General features: G+C 41.3%; 1 protein-coding gene across 1 annotated transcript in view; it reads right to left on the bottom strand.

Moving 5' to 3' along the window:
• Nucleotides 1-18,969, bottom strand: part of PCLO (piccolo presynaptic cytomatrix protein) — a 767,182-nt gene that overhangs the window by 279,228 nt on the left and 468,985 nt on the right. The window contains exon 9 of the mRNA XM_019509333.1: nt 10,644-10,725. Within this exon, the coding sequence (XP_019364878.1) occupies nt 10,644-10,725 (82 nt within the window). The remainder of the gene's footprint in view (nt 1-10,643; nt 10,726-18,969) is intronic.

Below are 18,969 nucleotides of genomic sequence, written 5' to 3' on the forward strand. Positions count from 1 at the left end.
CCCCCCCCCCCCCCCCCCCGCCACTCCCAGAGCACTTGTATAAACACCCTAAATCTCTGTCTCTTCCATAACGGGTAGGATTCTTCCCAATGGAGGAGTTTGTGGAAAGGGTTTGAACCTCACATATTTCCTGTGGTTGTTCTATTATGACTTGTAGCTAATTGTAAAACATTAGCAGATGAACATGAATTTTAGATTGTAATGAGCATGAAAGAGTGCTGTAATTCTCACATTATTAATAATTAATGCATATTCTGCTATTGGGTTGAGAAAAGTACTGCACTCACAGCCCCAGGGACAGAAGCCTGCTTTTTATTTACAGTACAGGTGCCACAAAGACAAACAGCAATGCAAGTTGACCTTATACCATCCTGGAATTGGCAGTTTATTTTCTAGAGCCATTACATCATTGGATGCTGGTTAACTCTAGCATCCAGTGCAACAGTTCTGTGAAACAGGAATCTATCCAGTTAGAGCTCTACAGAGATTTTCAATTTATTTCAAACACCCAGCATACAACCTTCAGTCACTACTGACTGACACTGGTAACCATTTCCAATCATTATTAAATGATTTTTGAACTGGTGACTGTAAGTGGCTATCTCCCATTCTGTCTGTTCTATTCACACATGGTATGGCATAAAAGTAAAAAAGAAAAGAATACAGAAAGATATTTTGATATTAAATTTTCAAATTTAAAGAGAGAGGGGGTTGACAGAGACTGTTTTAATTGAATCAAAGTAGCATCTCATGGGACTGGATATGCCACATCTCAGTTGTAATTTATTCATTTGTTTCTCATACAAAATGAATAGTTCTTATAATAACCTGACTACTGTGGAAGAAAAGCATAATATGAGTTACGTGCATACTAATTTGCTACTCACTCTGCTGTTTAGCAAAATGAGCCCCTAAAGTACAATTTTTGTGACAAGGATACAAGTCAATTATTTCACTGCACAGTTTGTTCCTTTAAACACTGCACCCTCAGCTATTTATATCCAAATAACTGTATAATAGTGTAATTTTTCTACCCAGAAAAAAGAAGCAATTCACAAACATGCCAGTCCTTTCTGAAAAGATGGCATATATTAAATCCATCTATTTCTACCTCATGAGACAGCAGGCATCAAGACACCCAGTAAGTAGTAAAATAAGAACTTTTATAAAGAGCAAACAGAAAATATCTGACCCCAACATACCAGTCTTCGGGGTGCAACACACAAAATAATCTATTGCCTTTTTCCCTAGACTCCTCAACCCACATTTCCCCTGGGAAAAAAACAAAACAAAACAAAACAAAACAAAACATCTTTTAAATTAGTCTTTTTTCACTTTGGCAGAGCAAATCCTTGACTTGGACAAATCTTTACTTTCTTCCCTTTTAAAATGCACAGGGTGGCAAACTATACAGTCTTTGAGACAAAGACCATCTTTCTGTTCTGTTTGTATAGAACCAAACACTATGGGATCTTAGTCTAAAAGTCGCATTCAGAGAAGGTACTTCAATACAAATAATAACAAATTGGAAAAATAGTCAATGATCGGAGGTGACAGAGTTTTGCTGAGTCCAACCTGAGCTCATAACCTAAACATTCCGTGCAGCAACATGAATTTGCTCCAACAGAACACAAGATCCATTTTGTGGGGTTTTCTTATTTATGTTTTAAGTGGCTTCCTTCCTTCCCCACCACGTTACATTTAAGATGTGGCTAACCGGTTAATCATGCCTTAAATAGTAGGGCTGTGCGAAACTTCGGTCCCTGATTCGATTTGGTGGAGCTTCAGCCTGATTCAGTGGCTGGATCTCCAAATCTGAAATGAATCAGAGGACCCTTGAATCTCTCTGAATCAATTTGGAACCCTTGATTTGGAGAGAGTTGGAGAGATCCAGCAATTTGCACATACATACAGCTTTAAATGTTCTTTCTACATACATCTAGGTAGCAGGAGCTCTGAACACTGCAGTGCTGGGGCAGATGTAGCATCCCACAAAAGCATGGGGGGCTCCCCAGCACGCTCTCCAGACCCAGAAGTGGACCAGAAGGTCCACTGGGGAGTGTTCTGGAGGCCCCTCCATGTCCCTCCCCCTCCGGCTTGATGACTGGTGCCTCCTTGGTCTGGGAGGGGACACTTGGGGTCCCCCTGTGGCTGATTGTTGAGACGGGGGGCACAGTCCCCCCCCCCCCAGCATTCTCCCTGGCAGACCCAGAAGTGGATTGGAAGTACTTCCAGGTTCACTACCAAGCAGGCTAGAGAGCCCCCATGCTCCTGTGGGATGCTCCATCCACCCCAGCACTGCAGCGATCATGAACTGCACTGCTATGTCAAGGTATGCGACAAAAATCTTTTAAAACTCTGCCTGTGTCTGCATCGCTGATTTGCTGAAACAGCATTGAATGTGAAGATTCAGATTCAGCTGAATCAAATCAGGGACAGTGATCTGAATCAACGGATCAATCACTGTCCCTGATTCAGGCTGAATCAAAATCTGAATTGAATATGGCCTGTTTTGCACAGCCCTATTAAATAGTAACCTATACATGCAAATCAATTTAAGGCATGATAATACAGTAAACGAACCATAAATGTGGAATATAATGTAGTGTCATGTCAGGATGCGTGACTGTTGGGATCAAGGACTAGAGCTCATCACGTCTTAAAGTGAAGGTCTGTCCAGGGCCTAAGTTCCATAGTTCAGTGAAGTTAAGTGGCAAACACATGTAAGAGTTGATTACACACAGCCTAATAATAATGTTAGAGTTCAAAAAATAAAAATTCTCAGAAAATTCAACTTTAACAATGCACTTGTGAAATATAGCACCCAGACTACAGCACTACTGCTGCTCTAACATCCTGCAAGATATCCAGAAACTTATGCTACCACATCAATCCAAGAGAAACAGTTTTTATGAACCTCATTGGGATGGACTGGTTGATAGCCTACACAGTACACTTTAAAAATATTTACAAATGTCTGATTAGGCAAATAGCTTAATGAAGGCAATCCTTCCCAAATTACTATAAAATGCCCCAGAAAGTACAGTCAGCATTTTCTGATAGGTGTCCATTGCCTTGCAGTAAAAAGCTTTATGAACCCACGTTACAGCCATTTTTTCAGATATATTTTGATGGTAGGAGAGTATCTCTGGATATAAGCATCATGTACTCTCTGATGGTGCTTTCAAAGGCACTTACATGAGTCTTATTTAGCTACTGAAGACATGCATGGATGAGGCAAATTACGAATCCCAAAGTAGATACTGCAAAGTTTTGATAGGTTACATAAAAAAGGAAGTTGGTGCTCTCTTTCTTACTCTGCTGAGGGTAAGAGAGTTCCTGTATGGGAACTGAAACCTAAATACAGCATTTCCTGGCAAAGGCATTGACTTTCATTTTTACTGGGGGATAGGCCTAAGATGATGGTGGAAAGTTTTATGCATTTCAGGTGACAGCCCTCTTCACAAGAGAGGCCAGGGCCTTCCGGCCCCCATGTACTCAGTGCCTCTGTTTCCTGGGTTTCTAATTTTTATAATGTTCTTGACAAGCAATATATGACCAGCCACCAATATATGACCAATTGTTTAGCTGCAGCTCCTTTCCCATGGAGCTGTTTCCTTCTCTTGTTTTATACTTTTCAATATTTTCTCTAGGCTGATCTGTAAGGGCTAAATCTACATAAAAGGACATAGGGTGAAATTCATAAAGGGTGCCCAGAGATATTTAGGGCCCCACTCTAACTCATGGCACTTTACATAAATGTTTACCTGTTGGGTTGGGGGGTGGGGCTGGAGCCTGCCTGCACCAGCCATGTACAGCAGATGGGGTGTTCCAGCAGGCTCTGAGGTGGCTGATGAACCACCCCTCTCCTCAGCCCCTCCCCCTACAACTCCCCCTGCCCTCCTCCCCTGGCTTGTCAGCAGGGGAAGGAAGGGGAAGGGGAGGAAGCGGCCAGCAAGGAGCTGCCAGCTGCTTTGCATGGCCAGAGCTGGAGTGGGGAGGTGGGGTGGAATGAAGCCCCTGCACTGCATGGGCCAGACTCAGGTCCTCCCAGTATCCCAGTTGGGGTAGCAGGGGGGAGGAGGGGGCATGATGTGAGGGGGCATATGTACCAGGCCAGGCCAGGCCAGGCCAACCCCCACTCAAAATATTAACCATGGAGAGAACACAAGTTCCCTAAGGTGCTCCACTCTACAGCACCTTAATCTATTACCTCATTAGACTAGGGTTAAATTTTTGTGTAATCAGCCGTTTTAAAAGCACTCTGCAGCTGGGCAGGTGTGTTATGTCACAACTGTAGAGTGCTGTCCAGGGTCTGAACATGCAAAAAATGTTACTTGTGTAAGTACCCAAAGTAACTTATGTACCTCAAATAGGACTCAGATAGAATTTAGATGCCTAAATCCAAGAAACAATTCATAGAAACACCACCCAGTAACCCCAAATCCAAAAAACTATTTAGAAGTCTAATGCTTAGCAATTGCACATGTTCACACACCACCATCTTGGATGGGCTGATCTATCCCTACATAAGTGTATTTGGAATTCATGAACCAGGAATCCCTGTACTTAAGCCCATGGAGGGACCCAATCTGGTAGGTCTACTTTGACTATGTCTACCACAAATTGATGGAACTGAATTCAACATCCTGGCAATGCTCATTAAACAAAATGGGGAGGAAAAGGAGTTATGGTGATGCTCATCTTTTATATAACAGACTAGTGCTTAGAGTACTCACCTGGAAAGTGGGAAACCTCAGTATTCACAAGAGGGGCTTTGAGCCCACCTATTCTAACTCCCAGAAGAGTTTCCAGAAAGCTATGGGCTAGGGTGAGCTAACATGATTCTTCAACATTCCTGTTGAAGCTGCACTAAGGTACAGAAAAGGATTCAAGTTTTGTGAAGCCAGATGGAGAGCAAGCAAGAGGGAGCATACTTCAATAATTCAATAATTATAGGTAGGGGAGCTCTGTCTTCTGGGTCCTGAAACCCAACATTCCTTATCCATTTTACCCAATGACTTTTTAATATAAAATGCACAAGTAGTTGTGATAAATTCAGACCCTTATATATGAGACTGAGCTCAATCCACCTGTTGTTCTTGGAACAATTACCATAAATTGTCTCCTTTAGGGGTAATATGTGATGTTGGCAGTGATAACAATTAGCCCCTCCAACTCTGGAAAGTGTGTGATATTTGGAAACTAAGGTAATTTATGCAAAAATCTGCATTGTGTATAGCATCATGCTTCAGTCCTAAATCAATGCACGGCAGTTATATTTCCCCATGTTTGGATGTATCTAAGCATAGAGGGATTTGAGGTTTACTTTCCCTTGTCAGCTTTTCATCAGAATGTTTAATTGCTCTTGTGCACTTAAAAATCACAAGGGATGTTTCAACATTTTTGCAACATTTCCAGTGGCCATTCATGTTACAAACCTTAACTCAAACCCTTTCCTTTTCTCTCTCCTATTCAAGAGGTAACTTAATTTAACCCCATTTAACAAATGGAAGGAAAGATGTGGCTATGCCAAAAAAAATAATTTTCAGGCTGTCTGTGCCAAAAAAATCCAATGCAAACAAGAGATTAGGGTTAGGGACAGGCATTACACATAAACTGGTTTAAGTGATCAGAAACTGATTTAAACCTGTAACAGAACAGATGGTCAGTGCACATAAACCAGTCTGAAAATGGATTAAACCAGTTTGAGATAAACCTGGGTGAATGTAGTATTAGACTAAGCTGATTGGGGTCAAACCAGTTTATGCAATGTTCTGTCCCAGAGCCCTTCCTGGTTTAACTTAAACCAGAGTCCCCCAGCATCCCAGATGCTTTGCAGCCCTGGGAGGGGCTCTCTGCTCCAGAGCTGGGCTGGCCCTGCCCCTCTCCATGGCTGGAGCTCCAGCAGAGACTGTAGGCACAGCAGTATCTGCCTGACTTCCCTTTGTCCCCTCCCTGGCAGGTCCCTGCTCAAGCAGGGATTCCCCCTTCCCCTCTCCCACAGCATGGATGGTAGCCAGCTTGTGCTATGCTAGCTAATGCTGAGAGCTGTCTGTGTAAGGCAGACAGAACAAAGGCAGACAGGAGAGTGTCCACTTAGGACTTTTTGGAGCTAATCAACAGATCAGCTGGTAATGTCCCTCTGTTCCTTCCTTGGAGAAAGATGCTTAAGAACAGCTTGAACTAATAAGAGAGGCTTTTGTTTTCTTTATGGGCTGATAAATGCTGTTATCAACTCCCCATTGGGCTCGTCAGGAGCAATGGGGGGGCAGGGAAACCCCTTCCTAATTACAGCGTCCTGCCAGGGCCTGGCCAAACCCCACCTCAGCTCAACACTGTGGAAGGGAAGTAAGGGCTGCTCTAGCACCCCCACAGCTTCTAGCCTGAGCCACTGCAGATATGTACCTACATTTTCTCAGTCCAGAGGCAATGTCTGTACAGTTACAAACTGGTTCAGCCTAGCCAAGTTAGACTAACCTACAAAAATTGAATCAATTCAGGCTTTTTGAATATCTGTTTCTGGCCTGGGTGAAAATAAACAGGAAGTTTCTGATGCACTAAGTATTGCTATTTTGTCATTTGCTAATCACTGCCATCATTGTTTTAGCATTTCAGCTGTACAATGATGCAAAATCCTTTAAAATTCATTGCAAATAATGAAAAAAATAGCAGAAAAAAGCTTTAAGTGTAGCAGTAAAAGACAAGTATATACATAGTGGTGAAGGGATTGGGGACACTTTGAACCACAGATTTTCCAAATATGGAGAGTGGATCTGAGATTTCTAAGGGATGGTACATAAAATGGAAAAGAAAAAGACAGGAGGGCCAGGAGGAAGTGGGAGGTGGAAATAGTTATGAAATATCCATTTTCCACTTGGCAGATTCACTTTTATCTTAGTAGCTTCTCATAGGAGAGAAAGTGCAACCAACCGTTTGTGCGGGGAGGGGGGCAACCCAGCATAATTGTATGGTAAATCTCTTGAAATTTCTTGTTTTTTCTTGGCTTTTCACAAAGCCAGATTAAGCAACCAACATGACAGAGGATTCCAGTTCCTGGACTCATGTGATTGTTAAGTTCTCTTTCAAACTGCAATTCTCTATACCTGTAGAAATATTAAGTGGGTCAGTGTCCTATCTCCTCTGCCTCTAGTACTATGAAACAACTTCATTTACTGCCTAGATGATAAGCAGAACTGATCACTTTCAATTTGTTGATACTGTTTCATCAAAATATCACTTTTATCATTTCAGATCTAAAGTGGGGAGTATGGCTCCTTGGAAAGGCAATACTGGAGCACAACAGTGCACATTAAAATCTTGCAGGTTTTCCTATCAAGTTTTCTGCTCAGAAGGGTGAGATGGGTGGCATGTAGATGTAGTCCAGAAAGTATGACCTACAACTGCATGTACCTCAGAGATTTATGCAAAATGCAAATACCAGCCCTATTCTTCTTTCCTGCCCAACTCCAACTGCCTAAGGAGGTTTTGCAGTCCAGGCTGCAAAACTCAAGCAGGCCTCTGGGTAAATATTCAGGTGGCTAGTCCATGCTGAGTTCTGTACTGATGTCGTTATGCTCTTACCAGTACTTGAGCTCGTTACTTTAAAGGCATGTCTACAAGAGCTGGAATCACAATGTTGGGTGAGAGTTTGTAGATAAAGCCTAAGCCACAGAGACTCAACACTGTGGAGATGCAGATGTCCCAGTGGATGAGGTTGGAGCTCATGAAAATAAACAGCAGAGCTGATGTTTTCACCCTTCCTCGGTTTGGGAGAAAGCCTTTTCTATTACACACTGCTCCCTTTTATCAGCACATATAACTCAGGGAAAGGAATGATTGTACATGGGGCCAAACTTTTAGAAGTGCTCACTAGCCCATAGCTTCCTTGGCAACACTTGTGGTGGATTTCCAAAACGGTGCCAAGCGTTTGCCCAGATTCTAGAGTTGGGCTTTTGTTTTCAAACCTGGCCCCAGTTATGGGTGCTTAACCCTTCTGAGGAGTCCGACCACACAACGGATTGTCCTAGATAACTGAGTTACATGGCTATTGCACTGGATGGGTCTCTGGGTCTGGATAGGTGTTATAGTTCTAATGGGAGAAATGCCACTCACCCGGTAGAAACTGGGAGTGTAAAGGCATTACTGCAGATTCTTCTGCAGGAAACATGTTGATTCTGGGAGAAAGATCTTCCTCATTTCAATGTGGGGAGCAGGGGAAAGGAGATGGCTACAGGCTGGAACACCTGTACGCTTCTTCTCTCAGGAAGATTTCTACTGCTGCAGATTTCTGAAAAATGAATCTGTCCATATCCTCTGTATACACTCTACAGAGGTTGCATCTACATGTGACGCTACAGCACTATAGCAATGCGCTATGGCGACATAGTATCTGTTGGCATCTATACGTGAATAACAGCAATTTGGCAAAGTAGCTGTTAAAAATAACTGTGTGTTGCACGTACGGCACAGTACAGGCTGATATTGCTCTGTTATTTAGTTCTTCCAAAATTACTAACCCAACTACTAGTAGTCTTGAAAGTACTAAATCATGGTGCAGTAACAAAGTCACCATAGTGATATGTGTAGACACATCCAGAGAGCCCTGAAAGACTACATGTTTTCCCAGAATGAAAGGCTCTATCTACATCAGGAAGGAACTTAGGCAGGGAGTCTTGGGTATGCAGGCTTTTCCTGCTGGGGGAGAAAATGAAAATGTTTTGCACCTGAAGTAGGGGGAAGAACCTCTACTCTCTTCTGGGAATAAATGCTACTTGCTTTGCTGTTTACCAAGTCTGTGCCTATATCATCATTTCGTGGCCTCTTTGTGTAAAGCAGCCCTTAAGGAGGCTGTGAGGGACACATAACAATACAAAGTGATATTAAAAAAAAATACTGATTCTCATAAGCCAGGCATACTACACTGTTCTTTCAATTGTTTTTGTGTGTGTCAAGCTTCCTGCCATTTACTGGGTTATCACAGTAGCTGGGGGACCAGAGACAGGATCAGAAGGGGTTAGTAAAAGGGAATTAAACATAGATTGCTCTGCTACTGCCTTACATCCTCCATGGTGATTTACACCTATGCACAGTACGTGTGAAATGTTGCTCTCAGAGTGACAAGTGGAACAGGGAGAATAGGCAGCATTTTATACTTGCTGTACACAAGTACCCACGTCAGGCAGGGGAGAATCAGGCCCCCTGCAAAAAGGAAATCATGACGTACTTATTTCTAGTTCCCTGTTATTATAATTCCTTCTCTTCTGTGAGAAGAGAGCAGCTTAGATCGCAGTGTTATTCACCCCCCCACAAGGCAAGAAATCCTGAGTAGAATTTCAAATAACTCCTAATGACTTTACTGGCCCAGGGCAGTACAAAGGTTATGAACCATTTCTTTTAAGCTCTGCTTTGTAGGTTAGGATGCATCTACATAGCTGAAGTTCATTGATGAGTGTTACAACTATTTTGCAGAAATTAAAGCCAAGAGAAAGGTCTAAACTATAGAGAGATAATTGATGTAATGCCCTAAGGACAGGGTGGAGGATAGGGGTCGAAATGCATATGATTCTCTGCTAGAAGTACTGAGAAAACAATATGTAGTGATGCAAGGAAACACAATGCCACTTATTATTTAAACCTGGAGGAAAAGTAGAAGTTGGAAATAAATAATTACTTCTACACAGAAGTGGATTTTGACATACACTGTTAGAATTTTTATACTACTTAAAAGAAACTGATTGTTCTGCAACTAAACCATGAAAGCTTGAATTATATGCCTCTGCCAGAAGACGAACAGCATATATCTCCAAAGAAAACATGCAATGTCAAATCAATACCTTCTCTTATAAAAATAAAGAGACTGAGAGAGTACAATTGCAAAAATACAAACAAGCCTAGTGCATACTCAATCTTGAAATCCAGCACACATAAGAATTGCCTAAATCACCCATAGTACAACACATAACCCACTACAAAATAGCATAACTTCTCTCACTTGGTTTCTTTCACTCTTAATAAATATAAGCATGTATGCACACATGTAGGCACGGAGATAAAGGGAACAAATCTAAAGTCTTGAAAAGCATCTATATAGAGAAAACAGAATGAAAAACAATGATTTTATTATAGTTTCATAGCTTCATAGTTTTATGTTTGCTTCTTGTTTAACAATCTATATAGAGTACAAATTACACTACTTTTATAGAATTCTAAAGGTGAGTTGGAGGACGAACCTTTATAGGAAGGACAGAAAGCCCTATTACATTCTGTAAATTTTTAGTTACTATACACCTTATCCATAGGACCCTATTTGTTTCATCCCTATTCAGTTCCATGGACAATTTCCATATGAAGAGGATGGATATACAAAGAAAGAGACAGGCATACACCCTCCCATTATATCGATCACAACTGCTTACAATGTCCCCCTCCCCCACCCTTAAAAAAATAATAAATTGCTGTGGCCATTTTCATACATCACTGTTTCCTGTTATCATTAACAATAGTTCAGAGGAACAATGAATTCATTTCCACCCATTGATGGGGAAATTGTCATTAGCACTGCCATTAGCATGCTACATAGCAAACATGCTAATACAACCAGGTGTTAATTTTCCCCCCTTTTTCCTTTCTTTCTTTTTTACCTGAAACGGTGTGATCCTTTGGGTCTCTCAGTATCTTGAGTCTTGCATGAGGGAAAATGTACTGAAGAGGCTTCCCATTTATCTGAGGAAAATATAATATACATGTCATTAAAAGTTAAGGGGTGTCTCCCTATGTCTGAAGAAGGGTGTTGGTGCCTGAAAGCTTGCAAAGCACAATTTTTCCAATTATTTAGTTGGTCTAATAAAAGATATCACATCTACTTAAAGAACCTTGTCTGCCTATGTCCTTAGACCAACATGGCTGTAACCAACAGCCCATTAAAAGAAAAGAGAGAGAAAGCAAAATCCTATTAAAAAATATTTGATTTGGGCAGATCAGGCAAAAGTTTTTTTTCTCTTTGTGATTTAAATGGTCTCTAGGATTTAAACCATGCTTGTTAAAATTGCGGTATCTGAAGTAGGCAGGTAAGTGAAGTTCTGGTTATTGTTTCCATATTACTACATCATATTGAGAATCATTTTAGTTCTCATACTTGGAATTGGGTATTTAGCACAAATAAAAAGTCTATAGCATTTTCTAATAGGTGTTTAACCATGAGGTTTGTGATGCACAAGGAGACAGCAAACTAAAATAAGCAATCACCTGTGAAAGTTTTAGTTGGATGTATAAATGTTCACAAAGGATTGTTTTGGTCTCAGCAAAAACAAACATGTTGAGTCAGTTCAACATCTCAGATTATTTTAATATATCCTTTACCATAATAATGTATCTAAGTACAAGTTACTTGTTACGTAAGCAGATCAGGGATCAGGATTCTCTCTCTCCATCTACAATCCAATTTCTCTTTTGTGTAAACCTCATGCTCCTTTAATTAGATTCGTTAATTCTTTAAGGCCAGAATTTTCATAGAAAAATGCCCAACTCTCAAAGACAATCAGGACTGACAATCTTTACCCATTAGTGATAATTTATATTAAGTCTTGTGGCAGCCACTATTTTGTGGATCTCCATTATGAGTCTGTACAGTTTGCACTATGGAGTGATGTCCTCACACTACCAGTTTTAACAGATCCATAGCATCTGTCAGTACTGGATGCATAATGCACATTGACCAGTGAGCTATAGATACTCTCCATCTATCTCCATTGCAGGGTCTATGGGGAAAGATTACTGTGGTGCTAGACCTCAGATACACTCTTATTCCAATATTTCCCCAAATTTATCTTCCAGAGGGAGAACAGCTCCCAGTCCATGTCCAACATGGTTTGTGAGACTGTACAGATATAGTTTAAGCAACATTTTAAGGATAAAGTTATGGCTAAATTTTGCAGCTGTATCTTAAAATGACGACCAGCTTGCAAGAGCATTCCAGCCAGACTCACATACTCCTGGGTCAGCATTATTAAAAACAGATGATGTGCCACAAAGGTTAGCATCTGAGCAGTAAGCAGTATCTGTAATTTATTTACTATTAATGAAGTATTTAGCACTTGAATGTTGTTTTTGCTCCATAGATCACAAAGGGCTTTACACAGAGAAGGATGAATATTATGAAGCACCTACAGTAGAGCTAGCTGGTGTTTTCTCTACTGGACTACACTGGGTCTGGTACATTAATACCATTCCTCTTACATCTTGTATTTCTAGATGATAAGTCAATTATAATGCATGTGATGGCATTTCATCTTGATACCTTTTTAAACTTTTGAGATGATAAATGACAATTTTAGTTTTAACCTGAACCATTTATTAGTGTCATCTGCAGAAGGAAGCATCTATTTGTCTGTGGGATATTATGAGTTTCACTGGCATTTCCCATTTTAGGTGTAAATAATCTCAACTTGGTAGCATCATTGGAAATTGAAAAAAGAATGTAAGTGTTACAATTTAAGTTCCAACAGCAGTGAAACTTTTTATATGCTCTACATTCAAAACAGAAGGGTTCTCAAGGCCTCACTGCAAATGGGAGTCCACTGGATCTGGTGTAATATAAACACAAGCAAAAGGTCCCTAAATATAGGACCAGAGAAAACAGATGGATACAGACAGACAGGGGAGTGGAAGGAAAAAATGAGATAAAATTGGTCAGCCTAATATCTTGTGGTCTTAGTGCATCAAGGGCCTAGGGATGGTGTTACAGGTTATCTTTAAACCATCATAAAGGCACTTAAAACGGGAGCATTCTCCTGTTAAAAGGGAGTTAACCCATGTTGAATACCCTCAAAACATATTAAAGTTATGCCAATTCAAGCACTGGTTGTCTTTTATCCATTTTACTCAGGTTGTTCCAGAGTATTATTAGTCTGTTCCAGGGAGATAAAACACTCTACTCTCATTCCTTCAGCACCCTGGGATACATCATTCCCAGCCCTTCATGGGCAAACTTTCAACCCTGTGCAACTCGACTGCCCAGGGGGTGGTCTTATTCCCAAGCCAACACTCTCTCCCACCCTGCAGGGGTTGTGATCCCAGCCCACTCTGAGCACCCAAGTGCAGCTCACCAGTTTGCAGCTTACTCTAGCACCCCTGTGCACTGGGCTGGCTGGCCATTGGTTCAAGGGCAGCGATTAAAAAAAATCAATTAGCTGCTAATAAGCATAGGCAATTTGCTTTCAGTGCTGGACTCCACACCCACCTTGCACTGCATCATGGCTCAGTTTCCCTTCCCCCCCCAGCTATTCATTTAAACTGAACCACTATTCACTTGAAATGGCTCTGTCAGTGCCCCCACCCTGTCCCTGCTAACCAGTCTATGCAGCGAGCCCACTGGGTCTCAGCTCTGTCCCAGTGTGACATGGAGCAAACTTGCTGGGTCTCAGCTCTGCCTCAGTGTGGTATGCCTGCAGCAAGCCTGCTGGGTCTCAGGTGTGCCCTGATGTGAGTGTTAACCCAACTCCTGGCTCAGTGTGGCATAAAGCAAACATGCTGGGCCTCAGCACTGCCCTTGTGCTGAGTGCTAACCCAACTGCCCCCAACCCAGTCCCAATTAAGTGAAACACATGCACGATTTTGGGCCTTTTTTCTTGTTGCTATTATTTTCACTCCTTTCTCTTTATTTCTTCATCCTGATCATTCACTTCATACAGGTTTTTTATCAAGACTTTTGCCCTCCTGCCCATGGCTCCAGCTGGCTCTTGCTGACTGCAGAGTGAGGGAAGCCACATGGTAGCTTCACTGCCTCCAAGTCACACACCACCTTCCTCCTCTTATTCCACCCCAATGAGGGACTGGTGAGCAGGGCTCCTGTACATGCCCTGCTCACCAGTCCATCTAGTGGCAAGTCACAGTGGTGCAGGTCGGAGATGGCATTCAGCTTTCGCCTGTGATTGTTCTAAAACTGTTCTAACTTTATGACTTAAAAATGTTTTAAAGGTGACCTGTAAGAGCACCCAAACTTTTGTCAACTCTGAACTATTATTAGTAGTATTAAAGTGGAATTTGAGGTTCCAACATATATCAGAGATTCTTGAACACTTTGCTGTACACTCAGTCCCAAATCTTAAAATCTAAATAGAGTACAATGACTAAGAATGAAACAAAGGTCAAGTGATGTAGTCAAGGTCACTCAGAAGTTCAATAGACCAGCTGTAATTTGAACCCACATCTCCTGTCTCTTATTCCAGTGCTCTATGCACTGAATGCAACTGCTTTCACAGAAATGTATTTCTGCTCCCATTTAAGTTCCACTGATTTTGATGGGAGCATTATTAGGCTCTATGAAGTTCTGGACAAGATATGTTATCCTGCTTTGCTTTGTGAAATGAGCTAAATAACCAGATTCAAACAAAATGCAGATTAGATCAGGGTTGGACCACAGCTTTCATAGGATACAAGCACTACAGAACAATTCAGAGACAACTGGAAGTACTATAGACAGAAAATGTGGACTTATAATATAAATCTGTCATGACATTGGGTTTCACACAGCTACAGCTATGTAAAGTAACAGGGATATTTAAAGACCACAAGCAGCCAGAACTTTTTGTTTTAATTATTACTAGCAAATATAGCACATAAAACATGATTAAAGAATCATGTTTGAAATAGAAGTTGGTTAATTAATGCTGTCTGAAACTATGAATGTAGGTTTATTCTACTGGATTTTTTTTTAAACTACAAAATATTAAAAAAAAAATCTACTGGATTATTTTCTTAAATACACAATGTAACAATATATGAAGCAGTGCTATAAACAGATAGGAGTAGATCCTTCACTAAAATAAAATGATATAACTCAACCTGTTTACCTAAAGTGACATCAAATTACCCTAAATCAGGGTAACATCAAATTACTTCATAAGCAGCACTTTATAATATAGTTTGTTTTACACTTATTCATAGGATCACTGCTTTTTTTAATAGATAATAATCTAGGAATCCACACCACCATATTCTATATTTACTCACTGACAAGTCAATCAGAGGAAATAGATGGGAGCTTTATTTATCTGTTAGTTTTCGAGAGCTCCACTTCCAGAATTTTATGATCATTATAAATCTTGGTGATTTGTAAGCTTATGAATGCAAGTATTAAGGTTTATTTGCAGCAGGAGCTCTATATTCCTGTTACTGTTGAAAGGAACCAATGCTTAAATTGGAGACAACATTAGGTTGTTGCCTACTGAATAAAGTCTGAGAGGAAAGTGGCAGAAAAAATAAACACAAAAAAATGTTGCTACAAGCAGATGCTACAAGTGAGATTGGTTGTGTCAGATCTGATTAGCAGGGGTGTTTTCACTTCACCTTGTGCATAGAAGTAAAGTATCTACATGGATTTAAGACAAAGCCTTTAAGAATTTAACTTGTTCACCTGTTCTCCCTCTAGCCATTTTTGTAGGCAAACTCCATGCACTTGCATCAGAACTGAATAACTAGTCTTCAAATCTGATGGTCCCTTCAGTCCTCCACAGTAAATGAATTACTCACTGGAGGCAATGAAATCCTGTCTGTAAATCTGACCTCTGTGAGAGGAGAAGCAGGTGCAGAGGGAATTTGCATTTCCCAAACCTACATCCAGGTCACAGGACTGCAGCTGCAACTGTGCTGCACCAGTCAGATGGGATATTGGCTCTGCTGGATAAACGAGGAATTTCTCAGCCATCTCTGAGCTGAGATCAGTGTTCAGAGAGTTCAGGGGACAGGCATTCCCTCTGCTCTGCTCGTAATTCTCCAGTAAGGGTGGGATAATTTCTGCCTTTACCAGTGCTCTCCAGTCATTCCTTGTATTACATTTCCAGCTGATTTCGACTTCAGACCACATTTTCAGCATAGTACTTTGCAAGTCTTAGAGGACTGCATCCCAGTGACTAACAGGGAAAATAAAGACAGAAGCGCTCCAGAAACTTTGGCTCTGGTTGCATGTTACAAGTTTGTAGTCAACAAATGCTGCTCTGAAAAGCGGAATTAACTCAGTGTTATTAAATAGCTGGGAACACGGGTAAACTTGCTGAGGCCTTCTGGAACTGTAAAACATGAACTCTGTTTAATAGGAACAGCCTTTCCTTCCTGTGTTATCTGGCATCTAGGCACTTTTCTCAGCGCATCTGAGATGGAGAAGGAGCCAGACAGAGTCCTATAGCATAAACAGGACAGGGCAGTAAAGCTCCTCAGGGCTTTATTAAGTAAGTGGATGGAAAATGCATATACAGAAATTCTTCCCCCAATGGTTGCATCTTCCACCTTTGGAAGCCAATAACATTCTGTCTGACAAATTCAGAAGGCTGTGACCAGTTCCATGAAGCCTGACTGAGCTCTGTTTTTAATGATTTCACACCTCTTCCCCACCAATAACTGAGCCAGATGCTGCAGCCTTGACCTTTGCAGCCTGACAGTTACATAAGCTAATAGTTAAATGTGCAAAGATGGAGTTTGCAGCTGGAGGCCTGCCCTTACAATCTTGACAAAGACATTTGCCTTCATGCTCCTCTGTCTAGAACTATCTCCAATGGATGACGAGGGGCATGGGATGTTTTGCCCCATCTACTGGGGAGCGTAATGTCTCTAGATATGCATACACAAGGGTGGAGTTTTTTTTCACTTAGGGGACAACCAAAATACAGCTTGTAATCAACTGTTGAGTTATCTGCCCTCCGGAGATGTGCAGATGTTTTTCTATTGCTATACTTGTGCTCAAAGGGGATAATAGAATCACTCCTATACTTCAGTTCAGTAACTCAGGGTTGGATACAAGCTGAGCCTTCTATAGTAGTATACACAGGGAAATGAAATTCTGCTCTTGGTGCTCACTATGAATAAGAACTGACAGTATGACCATTTGTCCCTGAGTTCTCCAATTCATTAAGAACTGTTGACTTCATCACTAGTTTTATCTGGGTCAGACACAGGAGTCAGGCAAAGGAAGCAAAGGCAGAAGGCTATTTCTTACACTGTGGGTACATTTACGTGTGCCATTAAGGTGACATGATAAATTCCAATGCAGTTTGTGCCAGTCAGCTTCCGACAGTACTATCTAATGGCAGATTTAATTTACTACAGAGTTAATTAGTCAGCTGCAGTAAAGTGCATGTGTAGATGCACTCTGTGTGTCCTTAAGCTAACACTGCAAAAGTAACCAATTTGGACTTTCATAGATTAGCTAATTTTGCCCCTGTCAATATTGTTTTCTTTCTTTCTCTCGCTCTCTGTTTTATGGGAACTCTGAACAAAGATTTGAAGACTGTACATGGCAAAAGAAGTAATATTAAGGGATCTCAAAAGATGACAGCCATATTTTCCATGAAGGCAGTCCTGTGCATTTGAAGACCCCTGACAATTTGCAAGTCTGAAAGGGAAGAATTTGAGAGAAACTCCAAAAACACAAGCTCACAAAGTCTCCACTCCAGTTCAAGAAAGCAGTCCAGGTAGGGAGCCAATATTTTCCTAAATTGGTCACATTTAATAGTCCACATTTAATGTGGCATCGCATTGCATACTAGTCATTCTCTGTCATTTAGCACATACCATACTGCTCAGTGACTGAAAGGATGACTAATTATTTGCTAAATTGCATAAAGAAAAAATCTCTTGACCTATAGTGAAGTGGTTGCTGATGATTCATCTTATAGTGGGGTAGATGATGAGATTTTCAATTAATCTAAAAATAGAAATGAAAAATTCGTCATCAGATTTCTAGAGAATTTATAAAGATAAAGGAGATTCAAGGGATCGCTCAAAAGAAAAGCCTTTTCAATTTTAGTGTAATCTTGTTCAGAGTCTGAAAATTAAAAGTTAAACAATGGCTATAGCTATGGAACAACCATTTCATACTTTGCATGTCATGTGGAGCCTCTTGTATCTTCATCCCAAAAACCAGCCTCCCAGTTCTATTCCCTTTCCCTTATGTCATTCAGCACCATTTTTCATCCTAGAAATGCTGCCCCAAAAAGGCTTGATCCAGATGTCATTCCAAAGGGGTTGGTTTAGCTCCAGGAATCAAAATGGAGCAGGCATTCCCCAAGGGGCTGAATTAATGGCCCTTGAAGCCTTGGGATTCAATGGGCAGTAGGAAGTCAATTCTGAAAATGTGACTTGCATGCTACAATGGAAAACCGGCCCCATTAACATATAGAGCAATGGATGAATCCATGTGTATATATGTGTGTTCATGTGTGAGAAAGAATGCTAGAAAATGAAGTCTATGAGCAGGGTTTTGCAAACTGCCTACTTCTCCTTGATTTCCAGACCTGATCATCCCACTACCCTATGCCAGGCAGAAAGTAATTTCCTTTTTGAATCCTTCCTCAAAATCCATTTCCTTTGTTTCATTTTGCACTCATAACTATGCACGGAAAACTAACAGAAAATACAGGAAAAAATCTGGATTTTTTTGCTTTCTCCCAGGACAACATTCCTCTCAAGTACTGCACTTGAAGCCTTCTCAGGCTTTCATGTTTTTCTAACCCTTCTGTTTCTCATTCTCATGCCTTGCGGTGTCCACACTCCTCCCTACATTTTTTGTATATTTCTTATATTATCTGTCTCAGGAGTGTCAAACTTCCCACAGGCCAGATGAGTGGCAAAGACCTGTCCAGAGGCCAGATCAGGCCCACAGACTCTCCTGGCCTGCCCTTTCCAGGCCAGATCCGGTGCATGTGGTGCCTGCTCCAGGACTGCATCTCATGTGCGGCCTGCTTCAGGACCTGTACTGCATGGATCCAGAGTGCCTGGAACAGATGACATGTCTGACACAGTGTGGCAGGGATGGCACCACCTGTAGCATAGATCCCAGACCTACCACATGTGGGACACACCCCAGGCCCTGTCTATGGGGCTGATCCAGTGTGTGCTGCATGTGGCATCTGTGTCAACTAATACCCAGGGGTAGCTGAGGGCCAGATGGCAGGTATGTTTGACACACCTGATCTA

Source organism: Gavialis gangeticus, unplaced genomic scaffold (genome assembly GCF_001723915.1).
Source record: "Gavialis gangeticus isolate Ggan-Ray unplaced genomic scaffold, GavGan_comp1, whole genome shotgun sequence".
Taxonomy (NCBI): domain Eukaryota; kingdom Metazoa; phylum Chordata; order Crocodylia; family Gavialidae; genus Gavialis; species Gavialis gangeticus.